Raw genomic sequence first — 26,851 nt, forward strand, 5'->3', positions numbered from 1 at the left:
GACATGGGACCAGGTGGGAGGGGGCCTTAGGCACACAGAGGACCCAGGGTCTCCCGAACCTCCCCAGGCACTGTAGCTCAGGGCCCAGGGCTTATGGGCAGGAGGCTACGTCTGGGTGCCCTAGCCATTCACGATGACTTGTCCTCACCCTGACCCTCTGCTCCTGACGACGGAGTGGACGGGGTGGGCCCTGGACCCACTACAGCTTTGAATTGCTTCGCCTCCTAGAGATTCAGGTAATAGGGTGGCAAGCGCGTGCCTTGTGGAGGCCATCCCCATCGGCGTCCCGCCCTGGCCTTGGCACCCTCACTGGGGCAGGGTTGAGCACCGCTGCCCACTGGGGCCAGGTCTCCTCTGCTCCCTGCACTAGGTCTGGGACAATTCTTCATTCCTGAATCTCCCCCCAGATGTGGAAAGAGAGGAGAGACGTTTGCATTAAAAATATCTTCAATAATAAGATCCTATTTTGGATGAAAAAGGAATGGAGATAAATATGAAAACATTTCTTTCTTTTTTTGATAAAATACAGTAAGGACATGTTTCCAGGTTTAAAATTAATGAAAATATAAAAAAGAAACTGGCTCCTGTTGCCTCAAGCCTAGTTCTGAGGTTCTGGGTCCGATCTGGGTGCAGACAGCTTGAATCGGAGGGTTTTCTCACGTCACAACTAGACAATACAGAGACCCTGCTTCCCATCAGAGGCATTTCTCAAGGTCCCCGGCTGCCTGGGAAGGAGGCCCAAGTGAAGCTGCTGGGTCCACGAGAACTCCTGGGAGGGTCCCTCTCCCCAAGCAGGAGCCCCAGCAGAAGCACTTGGCCAGTCGGCGGGGAGCCGGTCGGGGAGGGGCCGCCTGGTCCCAGAGGCCCTCACACCTGCCTCTTAGCAGGACCTCAGGGTACGAGGTCCCTTGGGTAGAGAGGGGGCTCCAGCCTGGGACTGCCCCCAGGGGTGCTGGGCCCCCGCGGTGTGCCGGACACCTGCCGACACGCTTGTGCAGGTCACCCAGTCTGCCCACCGGAGGGGTCCCGTGTCTGTGCCGCTGTGATGGGCAGCCTAGGCCTCGTTGGAGGACTGGGAGCTCCCCCGCAGCAGAAGGGCACGGTAGGTGGGGGAGCTGAGGAAGCGGGGGTAGGAGTCCCGGTGCATGAGCGTGTAGATCTGCAGCTGTGCGTCGTCGAATGTGTGCGCGGACGGCTCCTGCATCTTCTTGTTGATGCCTTCCCGCACTCGGGAGTCCAGGCTCACCTGTGGGACAGGACGCCAGGGTCAGGGGCCCAGGAGGTGTCCCCCCCGCCACCGAACCCTTGCCCTGGGTCCCCCTGGCGGTGCACCTCCTTGGGGGACAGGATGGACACGTAGTCCTCGTAGATGAGCCTGGCCTTCTCGTCCACCACGTGCTGGTTGGCCTCCGCCTTGAGCTCCTCACAGGCCAGCCAGAAGAGCATGTTCTCCTCGCTGTACTCCGTGCGCAGGAACTCCCGGAACACGCTTCGTCCCGCCGGGCTGTGCATCAGCTTGTCGAAGGACTGCGCCCAGCTCCGCACCTCCTCAGGGCTTGGCGTGGCACTGTGGGCATTCCCCGCCAGGCCAGGTCAGGCCTGCTCCCCCACCACCCAGACACACGCACCCACGGCTGGCCACACCTACCATGCCTCACAACTGGGGAGAGGCTGCAGCTTGTTCTCCCGGGAGGCCCGCCATGCTCGCCGCCGCTCTTCATTCCTACCCGCAGAGAGAAAGGTGGGACTGGCCTCCACGGTACCCCTGGCCTTGGCGCGCACACACATACACGCACACGGGGCACGGGGACTCTCAGCTTGTGTGTGAACCCACTGCAGGTGGGCAGCTCTGGAGTCTGCACTGCTCACACCTTCCAGGGAAGGAGGGTCTGCACCTGCTGCAGCCCACCACCCTTCCTGTCTCTCCCCTGGGACCGACGCTGTCTCAGTGGTGTTCGGGAGACCTCTCCTGTCTCCTAGCCCTCGGGACTTCACTGATTCCTTGTGCGCCTCCCTGACCTGACCTCAGCCCCCACCCCTTTCTCCCAGAGGCCCCAGCTGATGCGGTAGGAAAGCCCCAGCCTGTGTGTGTCTGCTTCTCCCCAAGGGACCGTTTTCCCGCCCTTGGCTCCTCACCCGGTGTCGGGGCTGGCTTCCACATCCATGCCTCCAGCCAGATCTCCCTCCAGGGCCACTGGAATGTCTAACAGACATCTCAAACCCAAACAGACAGAGAACTCTGTTCCTCTCCTACCCTATCTGCTGGGCCCCAAACTCTCCCTCGGCCCCCACAGCCAAAGTCTTAGTGCGTCCTAATTCTTCACGGCTCCCCTCTCCCGCCTCACGCCTGAACTGCTCACTAGTCAGCAGGCCCCCCTTTGATTCCCCACAGCGCTGTCCACTCAACAGCCATGGGCTGGAAGCCTGAATAGGGCCAGGCCTCTGTCAGACATGAAAACTCCTAACAGCTTCTCCACAGGCTTATAGAACCCTGTTACCACCTGGAGGCCCCACACCCGCCCTCTGGCAGGCCGCTCTGGAAGCTCATCCCCACTGTCCCCCGGGCCAGGTCCCTGCTCAGTGTCCTTCCACCTAACAGTGTGTAGGATGTGCTTCTGTCTCTCCTCTGTAGGACCCCAGGGCCAGCTCAGGCTGGGTCACAGCAGCATCAGCACGTGCTGAGTAAACGGACAGAGGAGTGCCCACATGGTGGACTGGCCAGGTGGACACGGACACATGGACAGACCCTCAGGCACACCACACATGAAAGCCACACATACAGAGAGGTCTGGGCATTGGCCACTGGCCAGCGGGGCCCCGCAACCCCTGGACGAGGGCTGTGGGAGGCAGGGCCTCATGAGCCACCTGAGGGTCTGGGGGCAGGACCTGGGGCCCCACGTCGGCACAGCCCCCCTCCCCACCGTCCCTGCCCCCCACCCCAGCCCCCACATACCAGGAACAGCTGCAACAGCAGCACCAGCACAAGCAGCAGGGGTTGCGGCTGGGGGCAGCCGGGGGGGCCGCGTCATGACTGGACATCGAGGGGGGCTGGTCTGCCTCCTCTGGCCCTACGTGCTGGTGACATGGGGGCCTCCTCAGCTCCAGGCCAGAACCTGGGGCCCCCACACCTCTTCCCTGACTCCCCTCGGTGGTCACCCCCCGGCCTCCCAGGCGGTCAAGGGTCTCCCAACTCTTCGCCCCCCGCCCCCGTTCCCACAATGGGGGCAGAGGCAGGGGTGGAGGTGCTGCACCTGCTTCTCAGTCTCATGCGGGGTGGGCATGGGTGGGTGGAGGAGGTCGCCCGGGCTCCGTGGTGCTGGCTCCGGGACCCTCACCACAGCCTGGGAGTCTGAGAAGAGAGGTGGAGGTTCTCACTGAGAACCTGGGACCATAGTCTATACTTGTCCCCTGGAAGGGGTCCTTCCAAGAGCCCTGGGGGGCCTGGTCCCCTGCCCCCACCTTCAGGCCACTCTATTCAGGCTCCTACCTCTGCCCCAGCCTACACCAGGGCTGTGAGCAGGGACAGGGACAGTGAGGAGGGGGCCCCAGACAAGATCTCCACAGGAGGTTCCGGGACACCCTCATTTGCTCGGTCCCTGGGAAGCCGGAAGTCTGGGTTCCTCTTTCTTGGTTTCCGGCTCCTGGCCCCTCCCAAGAGGACTGGGGGCCCCAAGAGTCTGGGGCTACAGGTTAATGCATAAGGGTGGTAGTAAGACATTCAGACCCCCTCCCCAGCTCCCTCCATTCTGGGTTTTCTGCAGGGGGTGGGGGAGGTGGGGAGGGTTGCTCCCCACCAGGAGTCCACATCAGTGTGGGCCCCAGGGGACTCCAGCCTGTTTGCAGCTGACTAGGTCTGCAGCATGGAGGAGACGAGTGGGGCAGGACTTTCTGAGGGTGTGGGAAATGCAGCAGGGCACAGATGAGGAGGGCCATGAGCCTCCCTGGGAACCCATGGCTCCTAGGTCCTAGACGCTGCCCCTAGCACCCCAACCCCCAGCTGGTACCTTACCTCACCCAGGGTCTCCCAGCTTCCCTTCCTCCCACCCCCACCAGGCTGTGGAAACCAATACAGCCTGGGATGCCAGTGGGGGAGGGGAGCGGGGGGGTAGCAATGGGTTGGGGTGTCCTGCATCCTGGGTCAGAGACGCGGGATCCCTGGAGGGGGTGAGGGCCAGCATTCTCTTCAATGTCTGTACCCATGTTTCATGGTGGAGGCACCCAGGGGGCATGGGCCCTGGAGCCCCAAGCCAGGGTGAGGAGCCTGATCCCCCCCACCCCCACCCCTGCGAGGCCAACCACAGGTCCCACCAGGGTGGGCAATCAGTGCTCTGGGGGCAGTTTTGAATGCTTTCCCACCATGGCCCCTGCCTGTGCCCACCTTGGCCTAGGTGAGGACCCACAGGGCCTGGGGTGCTCCCCTGCGTGGCTGAGCCGTCCAGTCCTGTCCCCAAGCCCCATCTTGGCGGCCTGGAGGCTCATGACTTGCTTTCACTTTGTTTTCTCATGTAATTATCATCCTCCCTGCTGCCCCCATCCCTCAGCTTGTGGACTTTCAATCCCCCTTTGGTCCATGTTGGCCTCTTGGGATCTCCCAGGGTAGGAGGGAAGGGTGGCTGCTCTAGGGCTGGCACCACAGCAGAACCGGGCTAGGCAGCTCCTGGAGCAGGGATGCCAGGACCGCGCATGAGTTATGCACCCTTGCCTCCAGGACCTGGGCATGCAGAGGCCCTGCCCTGACCCGAATCTATGGTGGAAAGTATAGGATCCTCTGGGGCTGAGGCCCCTTACCAGCTACCTGGCTTTCCCTGAGGCCATGGGGGAGGGGACCCTCCAACTGGGTCCCACAGGCTCCAGGCAAGCAGATGGGGAAGCAGCAGCCCCACAGCTTGCCTTTCCCTCAGGGGTCAAGCTTCTAGGGAAAGGAAGGGGTGTGGCAACCTCTGAGGTCTGGTAGCCAGGCAGAAAACTGCTCTTCCTCCTCTGCACCCCCACCCACTGTGAGTGGGGGCAGGGCCCTGTCCCCTCTCCCCTCCCTAGCATCCAAAGACTCAGCTCTGAATTAGAGGAGGGGCCCTGTCTGGGGGTGCAGATCCAGGGGGCTCTGGGGCTGGAGGCTGTGTTTGGGGTCAGTGTCTTCTGTCCCAGCTGCAGGCCTGGACTTGGCTCCCTGCACCTTCCTCAGGCTGACTGGGGTCACCTGTTCACTCACTCTCTGCTGAGGTGATACAGGGTCTGAATTGGGGTTCCTGCCCCTCATCCTGGCATTTGGGAGGGGACTCGTTCCCTTTTCCCAGCTCCTTAGGCTCTGGCCCCCAAGTCTGGGTGGGAGAGGTTGGACAGGCAGCAAGCCTGGTCTCTGGGGACAGAGGTTCCCTTGGGAGCAGCTGCTACTCTGCTCCACAGAAGGAAAAAGAACGTCCCTGAGCCCGCCCAGTCCAAAAAAAGAATAAGAAAATGTGACAATCTCAGAAAAAAATGCCATAACCTTTGGGCGGAGGGCTGACAGAGGGGCTCCTTTCCCTGCTTCTGATGGCACTCAGTACGTTTCCTGTCGCTGCCCCCCATCTGATAGGTGGGGGCGCCCCAGCCTGACTCCTCCAAGGCAGGCCCGGTCTTTCTAACCCTGGTGACCCTTGCCCCCACCCCACCTCTGCAGTGGTGGGGGCAACCTGTTTCTCTCTTCCTCTCTGCTGGCAAGGTCTGGCCTGGTAGAGCTTGTCTCCTTCTTCAGGGGTCCCTTCCCCCAGCCTCTGACTGACGCCCCCACCCCTATCTGAAGGAACTCGCCATGGCGCCCCACTCACCATCGACCCAAAGGCGAGGTGGGGGCGGGAGGGGCCAGGTTTCCTCTGGGCCCCACCCTGGCTGCCGAAGGGGCGTGCACTGCAGCAGCCGGGACTCGAGTCAGACGGCAGGAGGTACTCCTGCGGCGTTCTGGAGGGAGGCCGGCGCCGGGAGCCCCGGATCAGCTGGGGCCGGGGGCGCAGCGCCTCCCCTGCGCCTTGCAGGGTGAGTGGCTGCCAGATCCAAGGGGGTGGGGGTGGGGGCGGACAGGGTGTCCCGCCTCGGCCCCTCCCCACCAGGCTGGGGGGGGGCGGGAGACGCGGAAACCTGGGTTCTTCCGGCCCCCCCTCCCTTTGAGCAATCACTTCCCCAGGCTTTGAGCTGCAGAAAAAGGGGAACCGGTTGCAGCGCCCCCTCCCCCACGCGCGGGGGACTGGCTCCAGTCCCGCCGCGGCCCAGGGTCCACGTGGACCCCGCGGCTGGAGTCCTTGGGGTGCGGATCCGGGCGCCAGCTCCCGAGGCTCCCGCCCCGTACGGCCTCCGGGCCCCGGGCCGGGAGGGGCAGAGCCGCCGTCCTCGGCGCCGCGCGCGCGCGCACTCACCGGCCGCGCTCCCGAGCCGCTCGCGCCGCCGCTGCTGGCCCGCGCGCCCCGAGGTCCGGCCGGATCGTCGGGGAGGGGGCGCAGGGTGCAGTGCGCAGGCGCCTCGGCTGCACTTCCCCAAAGCGCGGGGACGGGACTTCCTCGCGCGGGGAGGTGCCCGGCCCGCCCTGCCAGGCGCGCCCCGCCCCGCGCTCGGCTGGCCTCGTGCCCCACCCGCCCCCTCCCCATCACCCGGCAGATCCGGCGGGGCGCCCAAGCCCCCCGTATCGCCTAGGGGGAGCCTGTGGAGATGAGGTGCTAATAATGGGGCCTCTGGACCCAGGGCGGCCTGAGCTGGTACTGGAATAGATGGGGGCGTGGCCGTGTCCCCCACTCTGTTCAGGGGGGCCCGTCCAGCTTTGCCATTCTTGTGGGTGTTCATGAGACTCTGGTCCAGTGTCTGGTCACAAGTGCCCTCAAGACCCGGGGTCCTAGACGCTCCTTGCCCTCCAGGCCCTGCCCTAGCTTCTCTGCGACTGTGGGCTCTCCCCTGTAAAGCAGGGTTAAGAGTGAGCTGGCACCGTGCTCTAGGGGGCTTCCCAAGGAAAGGGGGTCCGATGCCGCGGTGCTGGTGGGTGCTGGGGGTATGGGTTCTTGCATCTGGAATCACCAAATGTTCCTGTCTGTGGGGACTGGGTGAGTCTTCCAACGCCTCCAGTTGCCCCAAGATATCCTAAAGTTTAAAGCCACACCCTCCCTTTTGCCCCGGATGCCCTGTCCCTTCTCTTTGGCGGACTCTCCTGATATTTTATGATCCGTTACAGCTGTCAGTTAGATTTCTTATCCCAGCATGCTTTGGGCCAGTGTCAGTGTGGTGCAGACCCTGCTCTGGAAATGGTCTGCAGTGTCTGTGCCCCCTGGCCTTGGACCACGTGCATCTCCTGTCCCCCGTGCAGGCACTCAGCCCGCCTGGTTCCTGATGCCCGAGGCCGGCACACAAAATGCCTTCCAGTTGCACAAGTCGATATGCACACGTTTCTCAGAACTCTTCAAGATGGAAAGGGAAGTGGTGATTTTACATGTGCCTCTCATTCATTCAGCAATGATCTGGGTGTACCCTGTGTGCCAGACACTGGTGGGCCCCAGCAGCAAGCGAGACAGGCGGACCAGCCCTGGGGCAGACAAGAAACAGACTGGCAGACTGGGTTAGAGGTCAGGAGGGCTAAGGAGGACTGCAGAGCAGAGGAGGGAGGTGTCACTCAGCAAAGGACAGGGTTGGCAGAACGGCAGGACGGGGGCCTTGGGAGAGTGGAGGCCAAGCTGGAGGAGAGTGTGAGACAAGGTCAGAGAGGTGAGAGGGGCCATGCAGGCTGGGGTGCCTCCTGGGGTTGTGTGCCCGGGGGCCTTGGCTGGTATGGCCACAGAGCTATCTGGCTGCCAAGTTGACGGGCTGGCCAGGCCAGGGCAGAGGCCGGAAGCCTGTCCAGATAGGAGGTGGCTGCTTCTTACTTAGCCTAGGTCACCGTCCTGAGAGGTAGGTCCTACAGAGTCAGGCCAGCATCTGCGCAACGTCACGCAGCCAGGCTGATCCCACAGTGTTTGGTGTGGTGTCTCTACCCCTTCCTGAGAAATGTGTGGCACAGTTGACCATGGGTGGAGGTCAGCACACTTCTCTCAGTACTCACGCCATTCCCTACTCCCTCCGCCCTCCCAGCCCTCTATGCACTGTACCTTCGGTGGCCACTCACTTGTGTCCTTTGGCCACTTGGACCTGCACTCCGTTCCCCTTGCCCCAGCCGTTCTGGCTGTCCTGCACCTTCTCTGGTGAGTCTGTCTTTACACAGAGCATACCCATATTCCATGGGAGGAATCCAGATGGGCTGGGCAGTAACTTGTTCAAAGCTATGCAGCAGGTAATGGTGGCTATGGGGTTTAAACCCAGGATGCTCTGTCCAGAGCATGAGCATGACTGCAGCCCCAGGAATCTACCCGACCCCACACAGTCTCCAGTACACTGGGCCCTGGCCTGCATGCTTCACTCTCCCATAGCAGAAACCTCGTCTGGGCCCCACAGAAATGTCCTCAGCCACTTTCCCTGGCCTCCCCTGCAGACCTCGGGCCCCCCTCCCTGGTATGGGGATCAAAGGGCCCACCAAGTTCTAGCTCAGTGCCTGGTGCAGAGCTGCCTGTGAGACCACTCTGTTGCTGGTCTTCTCCGTGGGGCTTTGTGTGGTCCCCCGTTGCAGAGTAATCCACACCCTTATGGAGCCCTCCCTGTGCTCACTCACTCACAGCCCAGGTGAGACCCTCAAGATCTCTATTTTAAAGATAAAGAAATGGAGACTCAGAGAAGTGATGGAATGAGATATGCATTTACCAAACAGATGAAATGGTTCTAGGTGGTCAGTACATCCCCATGAGACAGAGTGCTGGGGTCCTGGGGAGTCAGGGCTGGCTGTCATTCTGTTCATGATATACGTGGACAGAGAGAACATCTGTTCAGGGTGTACGTGGACAGAGAGAAAGCCTCCCTTTCCCTGGCGATTTGTCCTCAGCCCACACACCAGCTTCTCTCCCCCTGTTCCTCCTTCCCCAGCTCTGCTCAAACACCCCCCCCCCCCCCCCCCCCCCCCGCCATGACTGCCATGCATAGCTCTCTCCTTCCTCCCAGAGCTGCCGCAGACTCCAAGCTCCACACGCAGTTCTGGGCTTGGACCAAGGCCAGGGGCAGTAACAGCACAGAAAGGGTGAAGGGTCAGGTGCAGGGAGAAGGGCTTACTGAGGGCCACTCAGCAGGCGTCCCTGGCACGGGTTGGGGGGCTTGTCTGAATCCTTTTGGCCCCCACCTCTGCAGCTGGTTAGGGACTAGGAGGGAAGAAAAGGGAGACGTGGCAAGTTCTAGGCTCTGCAAAGAGCGCGTGTCAGGGAGAAGAGTACTAAGTTCTCTAAGGAAAGATCTGTCCAGAAAGTTGGGAGACTCTTCAGAGTTCAGAGCCTTTGCACGAGGTGGATTTGTCAGAACAGGACACGGGTGGTTTCCTTCCTGTATATGTATGTCTGTGTGTGAGGGGGATAGAGCAGAGCTGAGGAGGTCATTCAAGATGAAAAGGTGATTTTCTGTCTGGAGAAGTCGGGGCCTTCCTGAGGTGGTCTCCTTTTCCCCAGTCTCCCCCAGTCTCGGTTCCCCGGAGGACCTCCCCGGCATAGCCGGCTCCAAAGGCCACCTTTGGCTTGTGCAGTCGCTTGTCCTGCCCAGAATGTCACCCTCCTCTCTGACCCCTGATGGAATGACCTACAATCTGGGGTCCCACTTGGGCCCCACTTTCTCCCTGAGCTTGCCCTTCACTTCTGGGGTTGTGACAGTTGCCCTGACCCAATTCTTATTCCTGTCTCCTCAGACTGGAGGCTCTCAGAGACTTGCAGGGCACCAGGTTGCCTGATGGGGGCAGAGCGGTATTTGAGGGATTACCAGCATCCTCTGTTAATCTGACACCTGCCCGCTTGCATCCCCCTTCTACTTTGTTGGAGGGCAACCCCCCCCCCCCCCCCCCCCCCCCCCTCCCGCCCGCCGGCCCCCCCCTCCTCGTGGGGGGGGGGGCACCCCCCCCCCCCCCCCGCCCCCGCTCTGTGTATCCAGATGTCTGCGATCGGATGCAGGGGAGGCAGCATCCATACTCTCCCCTTCCCTCCGGGGGAACCTGGAGAGAGGCAGCGTAACGACCAGGGGGCGCTTGGACAATGAGAACTTTATATGGGAGGGTGGGGCGCGTTCGCATCCTGTGGGGTCCCAGTCAACGTGGGAAGATGCTGCCATCAACTTTCTCCTCTAGAATGGTCTCCACGCGCCTCCTCTGCGGGTGAGAGGGGTTGGGGCCAAGTGTACGGGGAGGAGGGCGGGGACCCCCCCTCCGCCCCTTCCCCGGCCTGTGGGCACCTCTTGACGGTCCAGGGGGTCTGGGATCCGCGTTGGCTTCAGCCGCGGCGGCAGGAACAGCTCCAGCCGGATGGCGGCGCGCGCGGACTTCTGCTGCAGGATGAGGAGCGAGATCTCCTCCGCCTGCAGGTCGCGGGGTGGGGGTGAGGGGGTGTTTCTGAGTCTACGCGTTAAGTTTTGCCTTGCTCCGCCCGCCCCCTCCTGCAGGGCGCCTGGGCCGGTCCCTCCCGCCGTTTGATCCATCCCCACCCACCCTTTCCTCAGCGGACCAGGGCCGGTCTCCGCACCCCGCCTGCCCCCCCACCCCGCCGGGCCCCCAGCCTTCCCGCCTGCGCGCCCCTTCCTTCCGGCCCCTAGCCTCACCCGCATGCGGATGTAGCGCAGCCGCAGGGCACGGATTCGTCCTCGGGCCTCCGCTGCCTTGAGGACGCCGAGGAGCATGTCCTGGCGCCCTGCGGGCAGCTCGAGTGACTGCGTCCACGCGCGCGGGTCGGGCATATGGTACCCCAGCTCCACTGACTCACGGGGGAAGACGGAGGCGGCCACGCCCACGTCCTCAAGCAGGTCCCCGAAGAGCAGGTGGCGGTGACGCTGCGGGGGGCGCATGGCCGCCAGGCCTTCCGGCGATAGGGCCCAACCCGGCTTGGGGGGCTCCGCCGCGGGCGGCCCCTTGGCGCGCTCCTCACGGGACCCCTTTCCTGTTCGCTCCCGCGGGCCCCTGCGCCCAGCCTCCTTCGCCGCTGGCGACTGCATCCTGGGCCCTGCCGAGGGAAGAATGAGTTCCACTGGGCACCTACCAGCTCCTCTGGCCCGGCCCGGCCGGCCCGGCCCCTCTAGATTCCCCACAGCGGGCTTTAGGTCCTGCCCCTCCAGGCTCTGCGCCCTTTTCTTTTTTCTTTTTTCTTTAAGATTGATTGATTTGAGAGAGATAGAGAGAGAGCGCCTGCGCGAGAGAGCAAAGGGAGCGAGGGGCAGAGGGAGAGAGAGTCTTAAGCAGATTTCCGCGCTGACCGCGAGCCCCAAGCCCATCAATCTCACGACCTCAGCAGAAACCAAACCGACTGCACCACCCAGGCGCCCCCAGCCTCTGCACCTTTGGGCAAGCCTAGCACCCATCCTATTTATCCTTGCAGTCAGCCATAAATTTCTGATTCACTTAATTTCAGAAAATTCCCTTCCTGCCCACGGGCTGTTTCTCTGTCCACTGAGAAAATGCTGAAACCCCTGAGTTGACCTCTGGCCCTACCCAGGGGTGGAGACCGTGTTAAGACTGATCTGGGTGAAGCTTGGTAGACCCTTCGCCACAATTCTGGAACCCTTGATGTGTCCCAGTCCCCCATGTCTGTGGCTGCCAGTCCGTCAGCAAACCCCCACCCCACTGGAACCTCATGGCTGCTCTAGTTTGGCCAGCCCTGGCCTAGACCCCTCTGCCTTAGTGTTAGGGGCTGGAGATGGAGGGGATGGGCAGAGGAGATGTGTGTGCTCTAGTTTGTATGTTCTTGTGTGGGTCAGTCTGTGTGTCTGTGGGAGATCCCACATATGTGTCAGGGATGCTGAAAGCAGAATGGACAGCTGGCTTGCTGCCCAAGGTGGGGTGGGGTAGGGGTGGTGGGGGCAGCCCATCCTCCTAGCCTGTGCCCTGCTGGGTCTAGATGGAGGAAGGGAGAGCAGAGCCCAGGGTGGTGATAGACCAGTTAGGGCCCACAAGTGGGGAGAGGGAAATGCCCCTAAGGTCCTGGCTCAGCCCTCCTTCCCAGCCCACAGCACCTCAGGCCCCAGAGCCTGGGCCACATCCTGGCCCACTGTGGGGGGGAGGCAGAGCCACAACGAGGCATCTGCTGGCGGCCAGCTCCCTCCCACACCCCATTCTTAGCTACAGCGGTCAAGGGCCTGGCCCTTGTCCCCCTTCCCTACACCCATACTTTCCACTTTCTAGGGTCTGAGCCTCTAACCGAGGCCTGACTCCCTGGGGCTTGTTGACGCGGTTGCCTGGCAACAGGAGTCCCGCCCCCCCCCCCTCCCCGCGGGAGCTGGAGCGGGGCTGTCTCTGGGAAGGGAGGGGCGTGGGCAGAGCCCGGGTCCAGGTGCTTGGACGGTTCCTCCATTCGAGGGGGGGAAATGCCTGCAGTTGTCCCGGCCCCTTCCAGGCTGGAGGAGGTGACCGCCAGCTTTTCCAGTCTGGGTGCCCTTTCTTTTCTTCCTGGGGAGCCCCAAACGCACTCTTGTGGGGGCTGTGGGCCCAGCTTCCTGGCTGGAGAGGTCTTCGGCGGCTAGTTTTGGGGCAGAGGGCATAGCTTATGAGACCTTCCTGTCTGATACGTTTTCCCCGATGCATGACCCAAAAGGGCTCCCACAACCGCTGTTGTTCACAGGAAGGGAAACTGGGGCAGAGCTCAGGACCCCTTACCTCTTCCAGGGCAAGTTTGGGGTCTGGGGGGGTCCCTCAAGTTCCCAGAGCCAGGTTTTGCTGAACTCCAAATTTCTGGGTCCTGGGACCTAGATTTCTGTGATCTATTTTTTTATTTTTATTTTTTTTATTTAAAGATTTTTATTTATTTGAGAGAGAGAGAGAACATGAGGAGGGGGTGGGCAGAGGGAGAAGCAGGCTCCCCACTGAGCAGGGAGCCCGATGTGGGGCTCGATCCCAGGACCCTGGGATCATGACCTGAGCCGAAGGCAGACACTTAACGACTGAGCCACCCAGGCGCCCCCTATTTTTTTTTTTTAAGATTTTATTTATTTATTTGACAGAGAGATAGAGAGAGTGCACAGATAGAGTGGCAGGCAGAGGGAGAGGGAGAAGCAGGCTCTCTGCTGAGCAGTGAGCCCGATGTGGGGCTCGATCCCAGGGCCCTGGGATCATGACCTGAGCTGAAGGCAGACGCCCAACCGACTGAGCCACTCAGGCGCCCCTCTGTGACCTATTTTTGTATTTGTTAATTTCATACTATTTTATAACCCGTTCACTTCTCAATGTATTAATTCTATAACTCACTCATGCACTCATCAGTTTATTCTAGAATTCATGAATCCGTATGGTCCGTGCTACAGTTCACACTAGGCCAAAGTTAGTGCGCTAAGTCCATAATTTGTTAATGCATGGGTGACTTCCATGGTGCTTACATAACTGTCCCCTTCATTCACGGATGTGTGCCAAGGGCAATGGTGCTTTTTTGTGGGTTTAGGACCTGCACCCCTGAGATGGGAACTGTCCTGGCTTTGGAGGTGGGGTCTCAGCGGACCAGGAGGTTGTTGATTGTTCACCTTGTTTTGGGAAGCTTGCTCTGGTTTCCTGGTGAAAAGGTAAACTATGACTTTGAGCCCCTATATCCCAGGGTGTGCACTACCCTCAAGCTCCACTGAATGACTGTCCATCCTTCCAGCCCCCAAGCCTTTGGACAAGCTGTTCCTGTATGCTGCCTGTTCCTGCCCAGTATGTGCCTTTGGGGTGTGGCCTGGGCCTTGGGATTCAGCACCAACCTTGGGGCTTGTTGAAGACAAAGGTCTCTGGGATCCAGAAGCAGTGAGGGCTTAGGGAGTCTGACCTAACAGACAACCTCCTCCAGGCAGGCCTCCTGGATACATATAGCTCAGGCAGGGGCTGCTTCTGGCTCAACTCTGTGCTCCCACACTGGTGAGCTGTGGGTGGAGACAGGGATCTGGGCTCTCCTCTCAGCTTCGCAGGTCTGGGCCAGGAGGGCTCACAGAAGGGAATTGCTTGCTGGCTCCTGGCAGTGGAGTGGGTTTTATAGGGCGAGTGGGGGCATGCTTTCCTGCAAGAAGGGACTTGAACTTTCCCTCTGTTTTTGTAGGATTGAAAAACTTTGGTATCCCTCCTCCCCAATCCTCCGAGGGCTTGGTGCCCACACAGCTCAAATTCCTGAAAGTAGCTTCTTCCAGCTTCTCCCCACACCTTGTGGTTCCTGGGGCGGGGGTGGGGGGGATGAGGGAGGTGCTACCCGTGTGTCTGGGGCCCAACACCTGGGAGAGACCATCAGGCAGTGTCTTCCATCTATTTCTGTGTCCAGGATTCATGTGTTTTTCAAGGGCTGATGGAAATGCTGAGATCTAAAAGTATGTTGGTTGGCTCCAACGCCTGAAAATAAAACCCCAAAATAAAATTCAAAGCTTTATTAAATGACTGTAGAATTTAACATTATACTGAAAATCCACACACAACTCAATTCTCCTGTTGCCTTATATAACTATGATAAGGTTAAAATCACACAAACTAATTTATTATGATGAAACTCAGAATTTTTAAAATCCTTTCACTTCTTAACAGCACAAATGGGCTGCGGGCTGACCCGCCGTGGGGTGGCTGGTCTGTGTGAGGCTTCCGTTGACTGCACTGGGACCCCTGAGCCCAGCCCAGGGATGGCGAAGCAAGCCGAGGCACAGGGGAGCAGACAGAGTGCCTGCCTGGGGCCATGAGTGCTGACGTTTCTGGGCTCCGACTCACTGGGCAAGAGTAAAGTACATTCTCCCCACTTTGTGGGTGTAAATCTCTCTGGGACCCAGGTCTTGCTATGAATGCCATGACTCGCGAGTGTAGCCCAGGCAGCTCTAGGCACAGTTTGTGGACACATTCTGTGCTCATTCATGGGAGCTGCGTGCCTTGGGCTGTCCCTGGTTTCCCTGTGATGTGGGAAACAAAGGCCAAAGAAAAATTAAATTTCCTTACTACTTACAACCCATTGACAAGTCCTTGAAACAGGCAGAGTGAACTTCCTCTGGGAGCTCAGCTGCCTTGATGTGGACACTTTGCTAAGGGCAAAAGGCAATCTTAGCTCGACCCTCAGGATCCTGTGAGTCTATTTTTTTTTTGTGAGAGAGAGAGAGAGCAAGAGAGCTCGTGCACGCAGCGTGGGTGGGGGTGGCAGGGAGGGGCAGAGGGAGAAGGAGACGGGAGGATCCCAAGCAGGCTCCACACTCAGCCCACAGCTCAACTTGGGGCTTAATCTCACGACCCTGAGATCATGACCTGAATCGAAATCAAGAGTTGGTCGCTTAACTGAGCTACCCAGGCGCCCCTAAGTCTACTTTAAACGTATAGAAATTCCTTTGGAAACTTCCTTTATCTCTACCCCCCAAGATGTATGTTGGCAGTCATCCCCCAAACATATGACCCACCGATATACATCTGAAGTGTCTCATGACGGAGGGTTTACTAGACAGTAATAAATGACCTTTTCCTAACAATAACTAGCCCCTCAGGGTCCTGGAAACTTTGCTTCCAAAACACCTTGGAGGCTTGTGCTCTCCCTAACCCCCTCCCAACTTAAAAGTGTGTAATTAACCACTCCTCACAAGCCTGGTGCAGCTCTTTGTGCCCATGGGTCCCGTCCCCAGGCTTTAATAAAAACACCTTTTTGCATTGAAGATGTCTCAAGAATTCTTTTTTTTTTTTTTTTAATTTTAAAGATTTTATTTATTTGCAAGAGAGAGAATGAGAGACAGAGAGCATGAGAGGGAGGAGGGTCAGAGGGAGAAGCAGACTCCCTGCCGAGCAGGGAGCCGGATGCAGGACTCGATCCCTGGACTCCAGGATCGTGACCTGAGCCGAAGGCAGTCGCTTAACCAACTGAGCCACCCAGGCGCCCTCAAGAATTCTTTCTTGGCCATTGGCTCCGAACCCCAACATTTCCACATCACCTGTGTGTTTTGTTTTGCCTGCATGTGACGTGTGTTTGAGGGTATCCTGCGTGGACACAAATGCTCTCTCACATAACAAGTCCCCTGCTGTCCCCTGTGTGACACCTGTGTTCTGTGTCTTACCCTGGCTGCTCAGGGGTCCCGAGAGGCCTGGGCTGTGTCCTCTGTGCTGCCAGCCCCCTTTGTGGGAGCGCTTTAGGGTCCAGGGAGTACAGTCAGCCTCCCAGCCTGGCCACCCACCAACCAGGTGACCTAGCCTGTACTTTGGCTAAGACTGTCCCCGTGAGGGGCACTCGCATGGGACGCTTTTCCAGACCAGCCTCATGGCCCACCCCCCTTTTCCTAGTCTGTGCCTGAGTAGGGAGGCCACTGAAGGCCACCATGAAATGCAGCTCTGTATGCTCCTGAGTGGGCAGGTGGGCAGAGGCAGCTGGGGCAGGGGGGACTGGGGTTGGCTCTTAAACCTTGGTGAGCCCAGCGAGGAGAGGCTGCAGGAGGCCAAGCCTCCTTGGGTTCCTGTCCCTGCTGGGCTCCTGAGGTCAGCAGGATCCTGCTTCCAGCTTCATTTGGGGAGTGTGGTGCACGTATATGTCTCCTGTCTACTCATGTGCTTCGAGTGCATGTTGGTGTGGGTTCACGTGTGTGTGGCCCATGTGTTTGTGTGGCCTGCGAGTCCGTGTGCATTTCTGAGCATGAACCCATTTGTGTCTTCACTTGTGTGTCTATCTGGGCATCTTTGCGTGTATTTGCAGGCAGGTGAGACTGTGCGTCCCTGTGTGTCCCAGGTGAGTGTCTCTGTGGTCGTGCCCCGTGCCTCCATACTGTCCCTGAATCAGCTGCAGTGAAGATGCAGAGGTAAGTCCTGGGGGACAGCTTGGGATGCTGAGTCCTAGGGCATCTGCCTGCCCTGTCCTTTCCTGATTTGCCAGGTATCCTAGCAACGCTGCTGCCAGTCGCCTAGCAACCAGGTCCCCATCCTTGGAGATGGATGCTCCAAGCAGGGTCTGGGATATGTGAATAGAGCCTGTGCAGGAAGAAGGACCCCATGACTTAGAGGCTGTGACTCAGCTCAGGGGTCACCCACATGGCATGTGACCCCAGTGCTGGGAAGGAGGTGGCTCCATGGGAACTGTTCAGCTGCCTGGGTGCTGGGGGCCCAGGCTGTGAGGGAATGATGCTCAGATGTTGCTCTGGGATCCAGCTGTGGCAGAGACACCCTTGGTGTGTCTCAAAGTGGCGGATGGATCTGCGTTTGAACCCTGTCTCTGCCACTTTGACAGGTGGCTTCACAACGTTGAGGCTTAATGCTCCTGTCTGCACAAAGGTGATGCTGATTGGCAGTGACCTGGTGTGGTGGGGATGGATGAGTTCATGTTCATGATGGACATGTGGAGCATGCAGTAGGCACACAGGGAGCACAGCAGAGGCTAGGCATCCTGCTTGTCCACAAGGCTCTAATCCACTTAGGCCTGGCCAGGCAGGGGCACTGCTGTGTATCTACCCCCCTGTTGGTCTGCTGTGGCTCAGTTCCCCTGGGAGACCAGCGGAGGGTGCTGTCCTGGGCACAGAAGGCCAACCGGCGCTGATCTGAGTCCACCGGAGGCAGTGTCTCTGCGTGTTAGCTGAGGCCCCAAATCCTTGTCCCAGTCTGTGCGTCTTGTGTGCGTCCCTGAGTCTCTGTTCCATGTGTCTGTGTGTGTCCTTGTGTGTCTGTCTGTCCCTTGACTCAGTGCCTGTGTGGATCCGCGTCCCTGTGTCTGTGTGTGGGAGCCTGTCTCTGTCGTTCACCTCTAAGTGTGTGCCCTGGTCCCTTGGTCTGTCCAAAGGACGTCCAGTGTGGGGCCTGGTGACCCCCCTTCCCTGCGGCCCCCTCCTCCAGCCCGCGTGGCCCCTCCTCCCCAGGAGCGGCAGTCTCCGCCCCACCCCCAGCTCTGCGCTAGGCGGCTGCGTCTGGTCTGGCGTCCGCTGAGGAGGAGCAGCCGCTCCTGCCGCAGCCCCACGCAGACCCGCCCTGGGGCGGCCAGTGGGTCCCAGTCCCGCTCTGCCGCTGCTGACGGTTAGAGCGTCCGCAGTGTCAGCTCCCACGCAGGTTGCTAAGGTAAGGCCTAAGCTGCCGGGGCCAGGGGTCGGGTCTGGACAGACTGCAGCCCTCGGGCAGGACTGGGGAGGGGCAGGAGGAAGTCGGCCCCTGTCCCGTGTCCCAGCTGTTTCTGGGTGTGTCTCCTGTGTGTGCCTGAGGTCAGGTTTGCACCTGTCTGTGGGTGGTGTGCGCACGTGGAGGGCTGTGTGTCTGTGAGTCCCTGTGGGTGGACACGTGTCTCGGCGTGTCACTGCATAACTACGTCCGCACGTCCCCTGTGGGAGTCCGCCAGCCACACAAGACCGTGCCCTTGTCTGCATGCGTGCCTCTAGATGTGTCCCTGTCTGTGCATGCATGTCTGCTCGTCTCCATTGTTTCTGAGTGAGTGCATGTGCCGCTGCAGCTAAGGCTGTCTTGGGGGGGCGGTCCACGTGCCTGGTGGGAGCACACACTGTGCTTGGAGGTCATGTGTCCCTGTTCTCTCCCAGGTACCAGGTGACTTTGCACACAGGGAGGTGGCATGGAGTCCCTCTTCCCTGCCCCGTTCTGGGAGGTCCTCTACAGCGGCCACCTGCAGGGCAACCTATCCCTCCTGAACCCCAACCACAGCCTGCTGCCCCCCAGCCTTCTGCTCAATGCCAGCCACGGTGCCTTTCTGCCCCTTGGGCTCAAGGTCACCATTGTGGGGCTTTACCTGGCCGTCTGCATTGGGGGACTGCTGGGGAACTGCCTCGTCATGTATGTCATCCTCAGGTAGGCTGGGGACCCGTCCACGCCGCTGCAGTGGGGAAGTGGGCAGGGGGCTGTTCGGGTGGGCCTGGCAGGTAGAGACTTTGCACTTTTCCCATTCAATTTCTGGTCGTCCTGTCAGGCACCGTCAGGGTCAGGGTCAGTCCTGAGCCCTGGATGCTCACGTCTTCACGGCTGGGGCACCTGACGGGGTGGGGGGAGAGGAAAGGATCAGCCCTGCTCACCCCAGTCCTGGCAGGGGGGAGGAGGGAGGGTGCAGCTGTGTCCCAGAGGGAATGTCACCCTGACTCCTGACAGATAACCTCCCTGATCTGAGCTGTGGGCCCAGCTCCTCTCCGAGCCACCATGTGAGGATCTCCTGGACCTCACAGTGGCCCTGAGAGGCAGCTCTTGTCAGCCTGTTCCAGGGCCCGTGCCCGAAGCCCCTTCCCTTCAGCTCCATCGTCACCGCTGGAGTCTGGGCCGATTCAGCATCTGCTGGTGCTCAGACTGGGAAAGCCCGTGGGGTCAGGAGGGGTGGCCAGGCTGCTGGATAAGGGAACATCACAGGGGAACAGCGAGGGGACAGTGTGAGGACGTGCGTGTGCATGTGTGTGTTCATGTGCATGCATGCACACGCATGTACACACATGAGCGCCCACATGTAGGCGGGCACACAACAGTTAGCACACATGCACACATGTATGTGTGAGAGTGAGCACATATGAGTTAGTGTGCTGCGTACACATGCACCCAAAGCCAGACATGCACGTGTGAGCACACGTACACACGAGTGTGAGCGGGCACGTATGCGTGACTGCCCATGTGTGTGAAACCGGTGTGTGCGTGTGAGTGTGCACATGGACACGTGCAAGGTGCGTGTGTTGGTGTGTATGGTGCACACCTTACGCAGGGGCCAGGAAGAGCCGTGCCGAACCCCAGGGGGCTGCCCCTGTGGCTGGAGGGTGTGCTCTGGGTGACAAGTGCCCCAGCCTGTGGTGGTCTTGTTCACCCTTCCTGTCGCCACTGCTTCTCTGTATCTCTCCTCTGCACTGGGGCATCCAAACTCAGAGCCACGTCCTGTTGGAGCAGACGGGGAAGGTCCCCAGAGAGACTGATGTGCCGGACTGGCCCAGTGTCAGCACAATGTATTCTGAGACTGTAGACTGGGGTGGGCTGCCGCAGGAGTCAGAGACACTGGTTCCAAGCCCTGCTCTTTTTTTTTAAAGATTTTTTTAAAATTTATTTATTAGAGAGAGAGAGAGTGAGAGAGAGCGCGCAAGAGGGGGTAGGGTCAGAGGGAGAAGCAGACTCCCTGCCGAGCAGGGAGCCCGATGCGGGACCCGATCCCGGGACTCCGGGATCACGACCCGAGCCGAAGGCAGTCGCTTAACCGACGGAGCCACCCAGGCGCCCAGCCCTGCTCTTTTTAAGAAACTTTATTTTTTTAGGGTGGTTTTAGGTTCAAAGCAACATTGAGAGGAAAGGACAGAGATTTCCCATATACCCTCTGCCACCGCCCCCCACATGCGTAGTGTCCCTTGTTACCAACATCCCCACCTGAATAGTGCATTTTATAATTAATTACAACTCAGTTTTACAACTGAACCTACATTAACCACATCCTGATCACCCAAAGTCCGCAGTTTACACTATGGTTACTCTTGGTGTACATTCTATGGGTTTTGACAAATATGTAATGACATGTGTCCACCATTTAGTATCACACAGAATAGTCTCACTGCCCTGAGAACGCTCTGTGCTCTGCCTGCTCATCCCTCCTCACCCCCCAACCTCTGGCAACCACTGATCTTTTACTGTCTCCATAGTTCTGCTTTTTCCACAACGTCACGTAGTTGGACCCATACTGTGTGTAGCTTTCTCAGATTGGCTTCTCCCACTTAGTGATATACATTTAAGGCTCCTCCATGTCCTTTTTTTTTTTTTTAAAGATTTATTTGAGAGAGCGAGAATGAGAGAGAGAGAGTACATGAGAGGGGGGAGGGTTAGAGGGAGAAGCAGGCTCCTTGCTGAGCAGGGAGCCCGATGCGGGACTCGATCCAGGGACTCCAGGATCATGACCTGAGCCGAAGGCAGTCGCTTAACCAGCTGAGCCACCCAGGTGCCCCTCCATGTCCTTTTTTTTTAAAAAATTCACATTAGCCTTAATTTTAGTAAGATTTGGCATCTTTTTGCATGCTTGATGGCTGTTTCTTTAAAAAAAATTTTTTTAATTGAAGTATAGTTGACACACAATGTTACATTAATTTCAGATGTACTCCTGTATGTTTTTTCATGGCTTGACAGCTCATTTCTTTTTAAAAGATTTTATTTATTTCAGAGAGAGAAAGCGCATGCATGAGTGGGGAGAGGGGCAGAGTGAGAGGGAGAAGCGGACTCGCTGAGCAGGGAGCCCGACGCGGGGCTCGATCCCAGCACCTTGAGATGACCTGAGCCGCAGGCAGACGCTTAAGAGACCGAGCCGCCCAGGTGCCCCGACAGCTCATTTCTTTTATCACTGAATATTGCTCCATTTTCTGGATCTACTGCGGTTTATTTATCTCCCATCACCTACTGAAGGACATCTTGGTTGCTTCCAAGTCTTGGCTATTATGAATAGAGCTGCTACAAACATCTGTGTGCAGTGTTTTTTGTGTGTGTTTAGATGGAAGTTTTCGACTCCTTTGGGTAAATATCAAGGAGTGTGGTTGCAGGATTGTATGGAAAAGTGTGTTTAGCTTGGTAAGAAACCACCAAACTGTCTTCCAAAGTGACTGCGCCATTTTGCATTCCCACCGGCAACCAATGAGAGTTCCTGTTGCTCTCACCCTCACCAGCCTTTGGTGTCAGTGTTCTGGATTTTGCCCATTCTAAGAGGTGTGTAGTCGTTTCTCACTGTTGTTTTAATTGGTGAGGTGACTGTTAAAGTCTTTGGCTCTTTTTTTTTTTTTTTTTGAGAGAGAGAGAGAGAGAGGGACGGGGGGAGGGGCAGAGAGAGAGAATCTCAAGCAGACTCCCTGCTGAGCTCAGAGACCAAGGTGGGGCTTGATCTCAGGACCCTGAGATCAGGACCTGAGCCAAAACCAGGAGTCAGATGCTTAATGACTGAGCCACCCAGGCGCCCCAGGTTGTCTGTTTTCTTATTGAGTTTTAAGAGTTCTTTGTATATTCTTGACAGCAGTCCTGTATCACATGTGTCTTTGGCAAATCTTTCCTCCTGTCTGTGGCTCGTCTTCTAGTTCTCTTCATCCTGTCTACTTTTTTACCAGCTCTTTTCAAGACCACTTAGATCCTCTGAGCCTAAGTGTCCTCCTGCATAGAGTGGGGGATCAAAATAGCATTTTTGAAATCTTTTTTAAGATTTTATTTATCTATTTGACAGAGAGAGACACAACGAGAGAGGGAACACAAGCAGGGGGAGTGGGAGAGGGAGAAGCAGGCGCCCCGCAGAGCAGGACCCCGGGATCATGACCTGAGCCGAAGGCAGATGCTCAACGACTGAGCCACGAGGCGCCCCCATTTTTGAAATCTTAAATGAGATAAAATCCATGTGAAGAGCTTGGCACAGGTGTCTGCCATTGTGGTCATTGTTGCTGTTATTTGGTCGTAATTAAGGCCTGTTTGTGCTTATTCCTAATCCCTCTGTAAGATGCAGGACTGAGCTCAGATTCCTTTATGGCAGCTTAACTGACACAGAACGTTGCCATCTCTGGTGTTTCTGCTGCCAACACTATCACCACCACCATCATTACTCCCGTCTCTACCACGGCCACCATAATTACCTGCTCTACCACGGCCACCGTAATCTCCACCACCACCGTCACCACTATCGTAACTATTGATTCATTTCAACAAATATTGATTAAGCAGCCATAATGTCCCAAGACCTGTTCCTTGGATACAGCCAGACCTCATTAGCAACCCTCCTATTCCTGTCACCATTTCCTGCTTCTGTCACCAGACTACAACATGGACTTAGAAGGACTTGATGTGCTCTTACAGACTGTGGAGCCCTTAGATCAGACAAGATCGGGCGCGTTCAGGGTGGTATGGCCGTAGACCTTTGGAGCCCTTAGAAGCCTCTGGTATCCGGAGGGCCAGCCTTGCAGTCCATGTAGGGTCTTCAGGAAGACTTGGAAGGGAGGGAGGGAGGGAGGACAGGTCCTTTTTCTTACGAATCCTACCCCTTTGCTCCCATGCGGAGTCAGATGTGTGCTCTGCTACCCTACACACCCAACCTTTTCAAAGCAGACCAGTCTTTGGGTTTGGAACACTTTTGTGTGGGCCAGAAGGGCTGTTTGCCCCCAGGCTCCATGCTGGGCCCAAGAATCTGCATTTAACAAGGGTCTCAGAGTGGGTGCTCCTCGTGGTGGCAATAAGAAGGGCCCTGGGCCTTTGTTGCCAGGTCCAGCCAGGGGGACTAGATGAAGCCTTCCTTCTCTCTGTGCTCTCTGCAGACACACCAAGATGAAGACAGCTACCAACATTTACATCTTTAACCTGGCCCTGGCAGACACTTTGGTGCTGCTGACACTGCCCTTCCAGGGCACAGACGTCCTCTTGGGCTTCTGGCCTTTTGGAAATGCCCTGTGCAAGACGGTCATCGCCATCGACTATTACAACATGTTTACCAGCACCTTCACACTGACTGCCATGAGTGTGGACCGCTACGTAGCCATCTGCCGCCCCATCCGTGCTCTCGATGTCCGGACGTCCAGCAAGGCCCAGGCTGTCAATGTGGCCATCTGGGCTCTGGCGTCTGTCGTCGGCGTTCCCGTTGCCATCATGGGCTCGGCACAGGTCGAGGATGAAGGTCAGTGGGGTGGCCCCTCTTCCCCAGTGCTGTTGTCTCCAGGATCCCAGAGGGTCCCTCCTGGTTTATCCACCTTGACCCCGCTTTTCCCCCTGCAGAGATTGAGTGTCTGGTGGAGATCCCTACACCACAGGACTACTGGGGCCCCGTGTTTGCCATCTGCATCTTCCTCTTCTCCTTCATCATTCCCGTACTCATCATCTCCATCTGCTATAGCCTCATGATCCGGCGGCTGCGTGGGGTCCGCCTGCTGTCTGGCTCCCGAGAGAAGGACCGGAACCTGCGGCGCATCACACGGCTCGTGCTGGTGGTGGTGGCGGTGTTTGTGGGCTGCTGGACGCCCGTCCAGGTCTTCGTGCTGGTCCAGGGGCTGGGCGTGCAGCCAGGCAGTGAGACCGCTGTGGCCCTCCTGCGTTTCTGCACAGCCCTTGGCTATGTCAACAGCTGCCTCAACCCCGTCCTCTATGCCTTCTTGGACGAGAATTTCAAGGCCTGCTTCCGAAAGTTCTGCTGCACTCCTGTCCTGCGCCGGGAGATGCAGGTGTCCGACCGCGTGCGCAGCATTGCCAGGGACGTGGCCCTCGCATGCAAGACCTCCGAGACAGTACCACGGCCCGCATGACTAGGCGTGGACCTGCCCATGGTGCCCGTCAGCCCACAGAGCCCGTCAACACCCAACACGGAGCTCACCCAGGTCACTGCTCTCTAGGCTGACACCCAACCTGTGTCCTGAGCACTGCCAGACTCAGGGACTTCACTGTGGCCGCAGAAGGCCTGGTGACATCATGGGACAGGTCAGACTAAAGCTGCCCTCCTGGTGCCGAGCAGAGAGGGGACACCCACCAGTTAGTGTACCTGGCCAGAGCCCATGCCAACACCCTCACACATCATGGCCTCTTCTGGCCCCTCCCCTGCGGCACCCTGCATGCTCTTGGTAGGCACACACCTGGAGGTGTGACAGCAGCGGGCCATCCCACGCCCTTGTGCCATGTGCTGTCTGCATGGAGCCCTGCAGCCCCTCCTTGGGGCAGCCGGATGAGCCTGGAGCTGCCTAGAGAGCTGGCATGCTCTGTGGGCAGTAGGGCTTGGAGTTGCTGCTATGGACTTGCCTGGGACTCGACTGCTGTCACCTCCTCGTCCCCCACTCCTGCTTCGGAAAGGCTTCTCAGAGAGGTGTTTCGCTCCAGAAGCACAAAGAACTGTCAGCCACAGACGTGGCTGTCCAGGCACACAGAGGTGGCTCAGAAGGACGGTGGACTGCTTGGGCACCTCAGGCCGCTCTGTCATTCTTGAAAGAGCCCTGTGTGCCTGGTCTCGGCTGCGCAGTGCTGGGGCGGTGGCGCGCTCTGCCATGCTCTGTCTGGGGTCCATGGGTCCTCCTTGGCTCTCTTGAAATCAGAGGTCAGCAGCTATGCAGCTGACAGGACCCTGCGCCCTGCTTGGATCCTGGTGGGCTTGGAAGAGGAGTGGCAGTTGGGGTGGGTTGTGCTCTGCCTCTCCAGTGACGGATACTGGCTTTGTTTACAAGCCTCCAGGTGTCTGTGGGGAGGCTTGAGCTTCCTGCTGTCAGGACTAGTCTTAAATGGTGCCAAATCAGGGTGGCTTCACATGCAGGGCTGGTATAAGGGGTGAGGCTTGACAGGGCCTCCTTGAGCCAAGTGTGAGAACTGCCTGGTGTGGGAACACTGTTCGGGGCAGAGGGTCTCCCGGCGGTGGTCACCCTCCCTGGTCTGCAGATGGAAGCTGCAGTTTGGTAACTTTGCAAACACTCTTCCCTGCAGATAAACTATTGAAATACAACACTGAAAAGACTATTTTGCCTCCACCTGTGAGCTGAGCTGCAGACCTCAGCCAGGTGACCTTAGGCACCTGCAAACAATAGGAAGCACTGACTCTGGGCTGGCTTCTCCTGCTTCAGGGAGCCCTGGCTCTGTGAGGTCATTCCTGGGGAGGATGGAGCTGTGGGAGGCTCTGGAGACTGTAGCTGCCACAGCTGGGGCATTTTCATGACAAGGCTGAAAGGTTTGTGATTTGTGCTGGTGTAACGTGTATCTTCATGTATTTATGCATGCAACAAGTGTGAATTCCCCTACATGTAATCAACCCTGATCTTGCCTCCGGGGGTCATTGGGGGCCATAAGAAATCCCTGCCCACTGAGTAGGTGTTTCTGACTCTTGTGGGGTGGGGCTGTTGGGGTAATGAGTCCTCCCACCTGCTCTGTGCTCCTCACCTGGCCAGGCTCCGTCTTTAGCGGACGGTACCCCTTGGAGGTTGCAACTTCAAGAAGGTGTGATTAGTTCATGATGCCCTGGAGGTCTGTAACCTTTTCTTCAGCACAAATAGTTTCTCCTTGAAAAACCAACTACTGCAACTCTATGCTGCCCCCTGCTGCTAGAGGTTCCCTGTGGATCCAGTGTGTGGGGGGTTGCTCTTCCCACCCGGGTCACACCTTTTCACCCCATTTAGTCTCAGCAGACCCCCTTCCTGCCCCAGCCCTTTTCTCCTTTCTTGAGCAGACCCAAGGGGAGTTTTGATGGAAGATGAACAGAACAGCCTCCCTTGATGGCCCTGAGATGTGGACATACCTCCTGGCTCCTGTGTGGACCCAGTTCTGCCCACGTTGACCCTACAGGCGGATGACCCTCTCAGAAAGAGGGGCTTCGGAGGAGGCAGCAAGGGCGAGCTTGGGTTGCACTTGGCAGATGGGCCAATGTGCAGTTTCATACAAGTTTTACTGATGGTCACTTTACTGTTAAAATAAGTATTTAGGGGCGCCTGGGTGGCTCAGTTGTTAGGCGTCTGCCTTCGGTTAACCTCATGATCCCAGAGTCCTGGGATCAAGCCCCGCATCAGGCTCCCTGCTTAGTGGGAAGCCAGCTTCTCCCTCTCCCACTCCCCCTGCTTGTGTTCCCTCTCTCGCTGTGTCTCTCTCTGTCAAATAAATAAAATCTTAAAAAAAAAAAAACCCCAACCAAGTATTTCGCATCAAGGGGAGGTTTGGGAGCCGTGGGCCTACAGCGGCAGGTACATGAAGAGTGCTCAGTGCAGGTTTGGCGGCGGCGGAGGGGGCTCAAGCGTGGGACCTGGAGGATGCTGACCGTCCTGCCGCGTGGGCGGCGCATCCAGGGCCGACCCCACAGTGAACACCAGTGCCGAGATGGGTCGTGAGGGGTCAAATGAGCCGCACCCGGCAGGAGCGAGGAGCCTGCGAGAGTTCGCAGGCCGCCGGAAGCGGGGTCACAACCCTAGCTCTGCAGGACCGTGCCTGGCTCTT

General features: G+C 58.2%; 3 protein-coding genes across 10 annotated transcripts; 1 reads left to right on the top strand and 2 right to left on the bottom strand.

The window, feature by feature from the left end:
• Nucleotides 1–482: 482 nt before the first annotated feature.
• Nucleotides 483–6,466, bottom strand: RGS19 (regulator of G protein signaling 19). Of its 5 annotated transcripts, XM_035025633.1 has the most exons (7): nt 6,387–6,466; nt 5,805–5,934; nt 3,252–3,349; nt 2,954–3,075; nt 1,649–1,723; nt 1,333–1,567; nt 483–1,246 (listed from the first exon to the last, which is right to left on the bottom strand). In XM_035025633.1, the coding sequence occupies exons 3-7, from the start codon at nt 3,279–3,281 to the stop codon at nt 1,055–1,057; spliced, it is 654 nt and encodes a 217-aa protein (XP_034881524.1). In that variant the 5' UTR covers nt 3,282–3,349; nt 5,805–5,934; nt 6,387–6,466; the 3' UTR covers nt 483–1,054. The 5 variants fall into 5 exon arrangements, with proteins under 5 accessions (XP_034881524.1, XP_034881525.1, XP_034881523.1 ...); XM_035025634.1 differs by lacking the exon at nt 5,805–5,934 and having other exon boundaries at nt 6,387–6,442; XM_035025632.1 differs by lacking the exon at nt 6,387–6,466 and having other exon boundaries at nt 5,805–5,995.
• OPRL1 (opioid related nociceptin receptor 1) lies at nt 5,930–26,406 on the top strand. 4 transcript variants are annotated; one of them, XM_035025624.1, is made up of 5 exons: nt 5,952–6,009; nt 16,740–16,809; nt 18,523–18,787; nt 23,221–23,576; nt 23,675–26,406. In XM_035025624.1, the coding sequence occupies exons 3-5, from the start codon at nt 18,555–18,557 to the stop codon at nt 24,196–24,198; spliced, it is 1,113 nt and encodes a 370-aa protein (XP_034881515.1). In that variant the 5' UTR covers nt 5,952–6,009; nt 16,740–16,809; nt 18,523–18,554; the 3' UTR covers nt 24,199–26,406. The 4 variants fall into 4 exon arrangements, with proteins under 4 accessions (XP_034881517.1, XP_034881516.1, XP_034881515.1 ...); XM_035025625.1 differs by lacking the exon at nt 16,740–16,809 and having other exon boundaries at nt 5,935–6,009; XM_035025627.1 differs by lacking the exons at nt 5,952–6,009; nt 16,740–16,809 and adding an exon at nt 22,426–22,444 and having other exon boundaries at nt 18,562–18,802.
• Nucleotides 10,125–11,863, bottom strand: LKAAEAR1 (LKAAEAR motif containing 1). The gene is made up of 3 exons (XM_035025628.1): nt 10,663–11,863; nt 10,300–10,422; nt 10,125–10,216 (listed from the first exon to the last, which is right to left on the bottom strand). Exons 1-3 carry the CDS (start codon nt 11,413–11,415, stop codon nt 10,157–10,159), a joined length of 936 nt encoding a protein of 311 aa, XP_034881519.1. The 5' UTR covers nt 11,416–11,863; the 3' UTR covers nt 10,125–10,156.
• Nucleotides 26,407–26,851: the final 445 nt, after the last annotated feature.

The sequence above is a fragment of the Mirounga leonina genome, unplaced genomic scaffold (assembly GCF_011800145.1).
Source record: "Mirounga leonina isolate KUSES-001 unplaced genomic scaffold, KU_Mleo_1.0 Mir_195, whole genome shotgun sequence".
NCBI lineage: Eukaryota > Metazoa > Chordata > Mammalia > Carnivora > Phocidae > Mirounga > Mirounga leonina.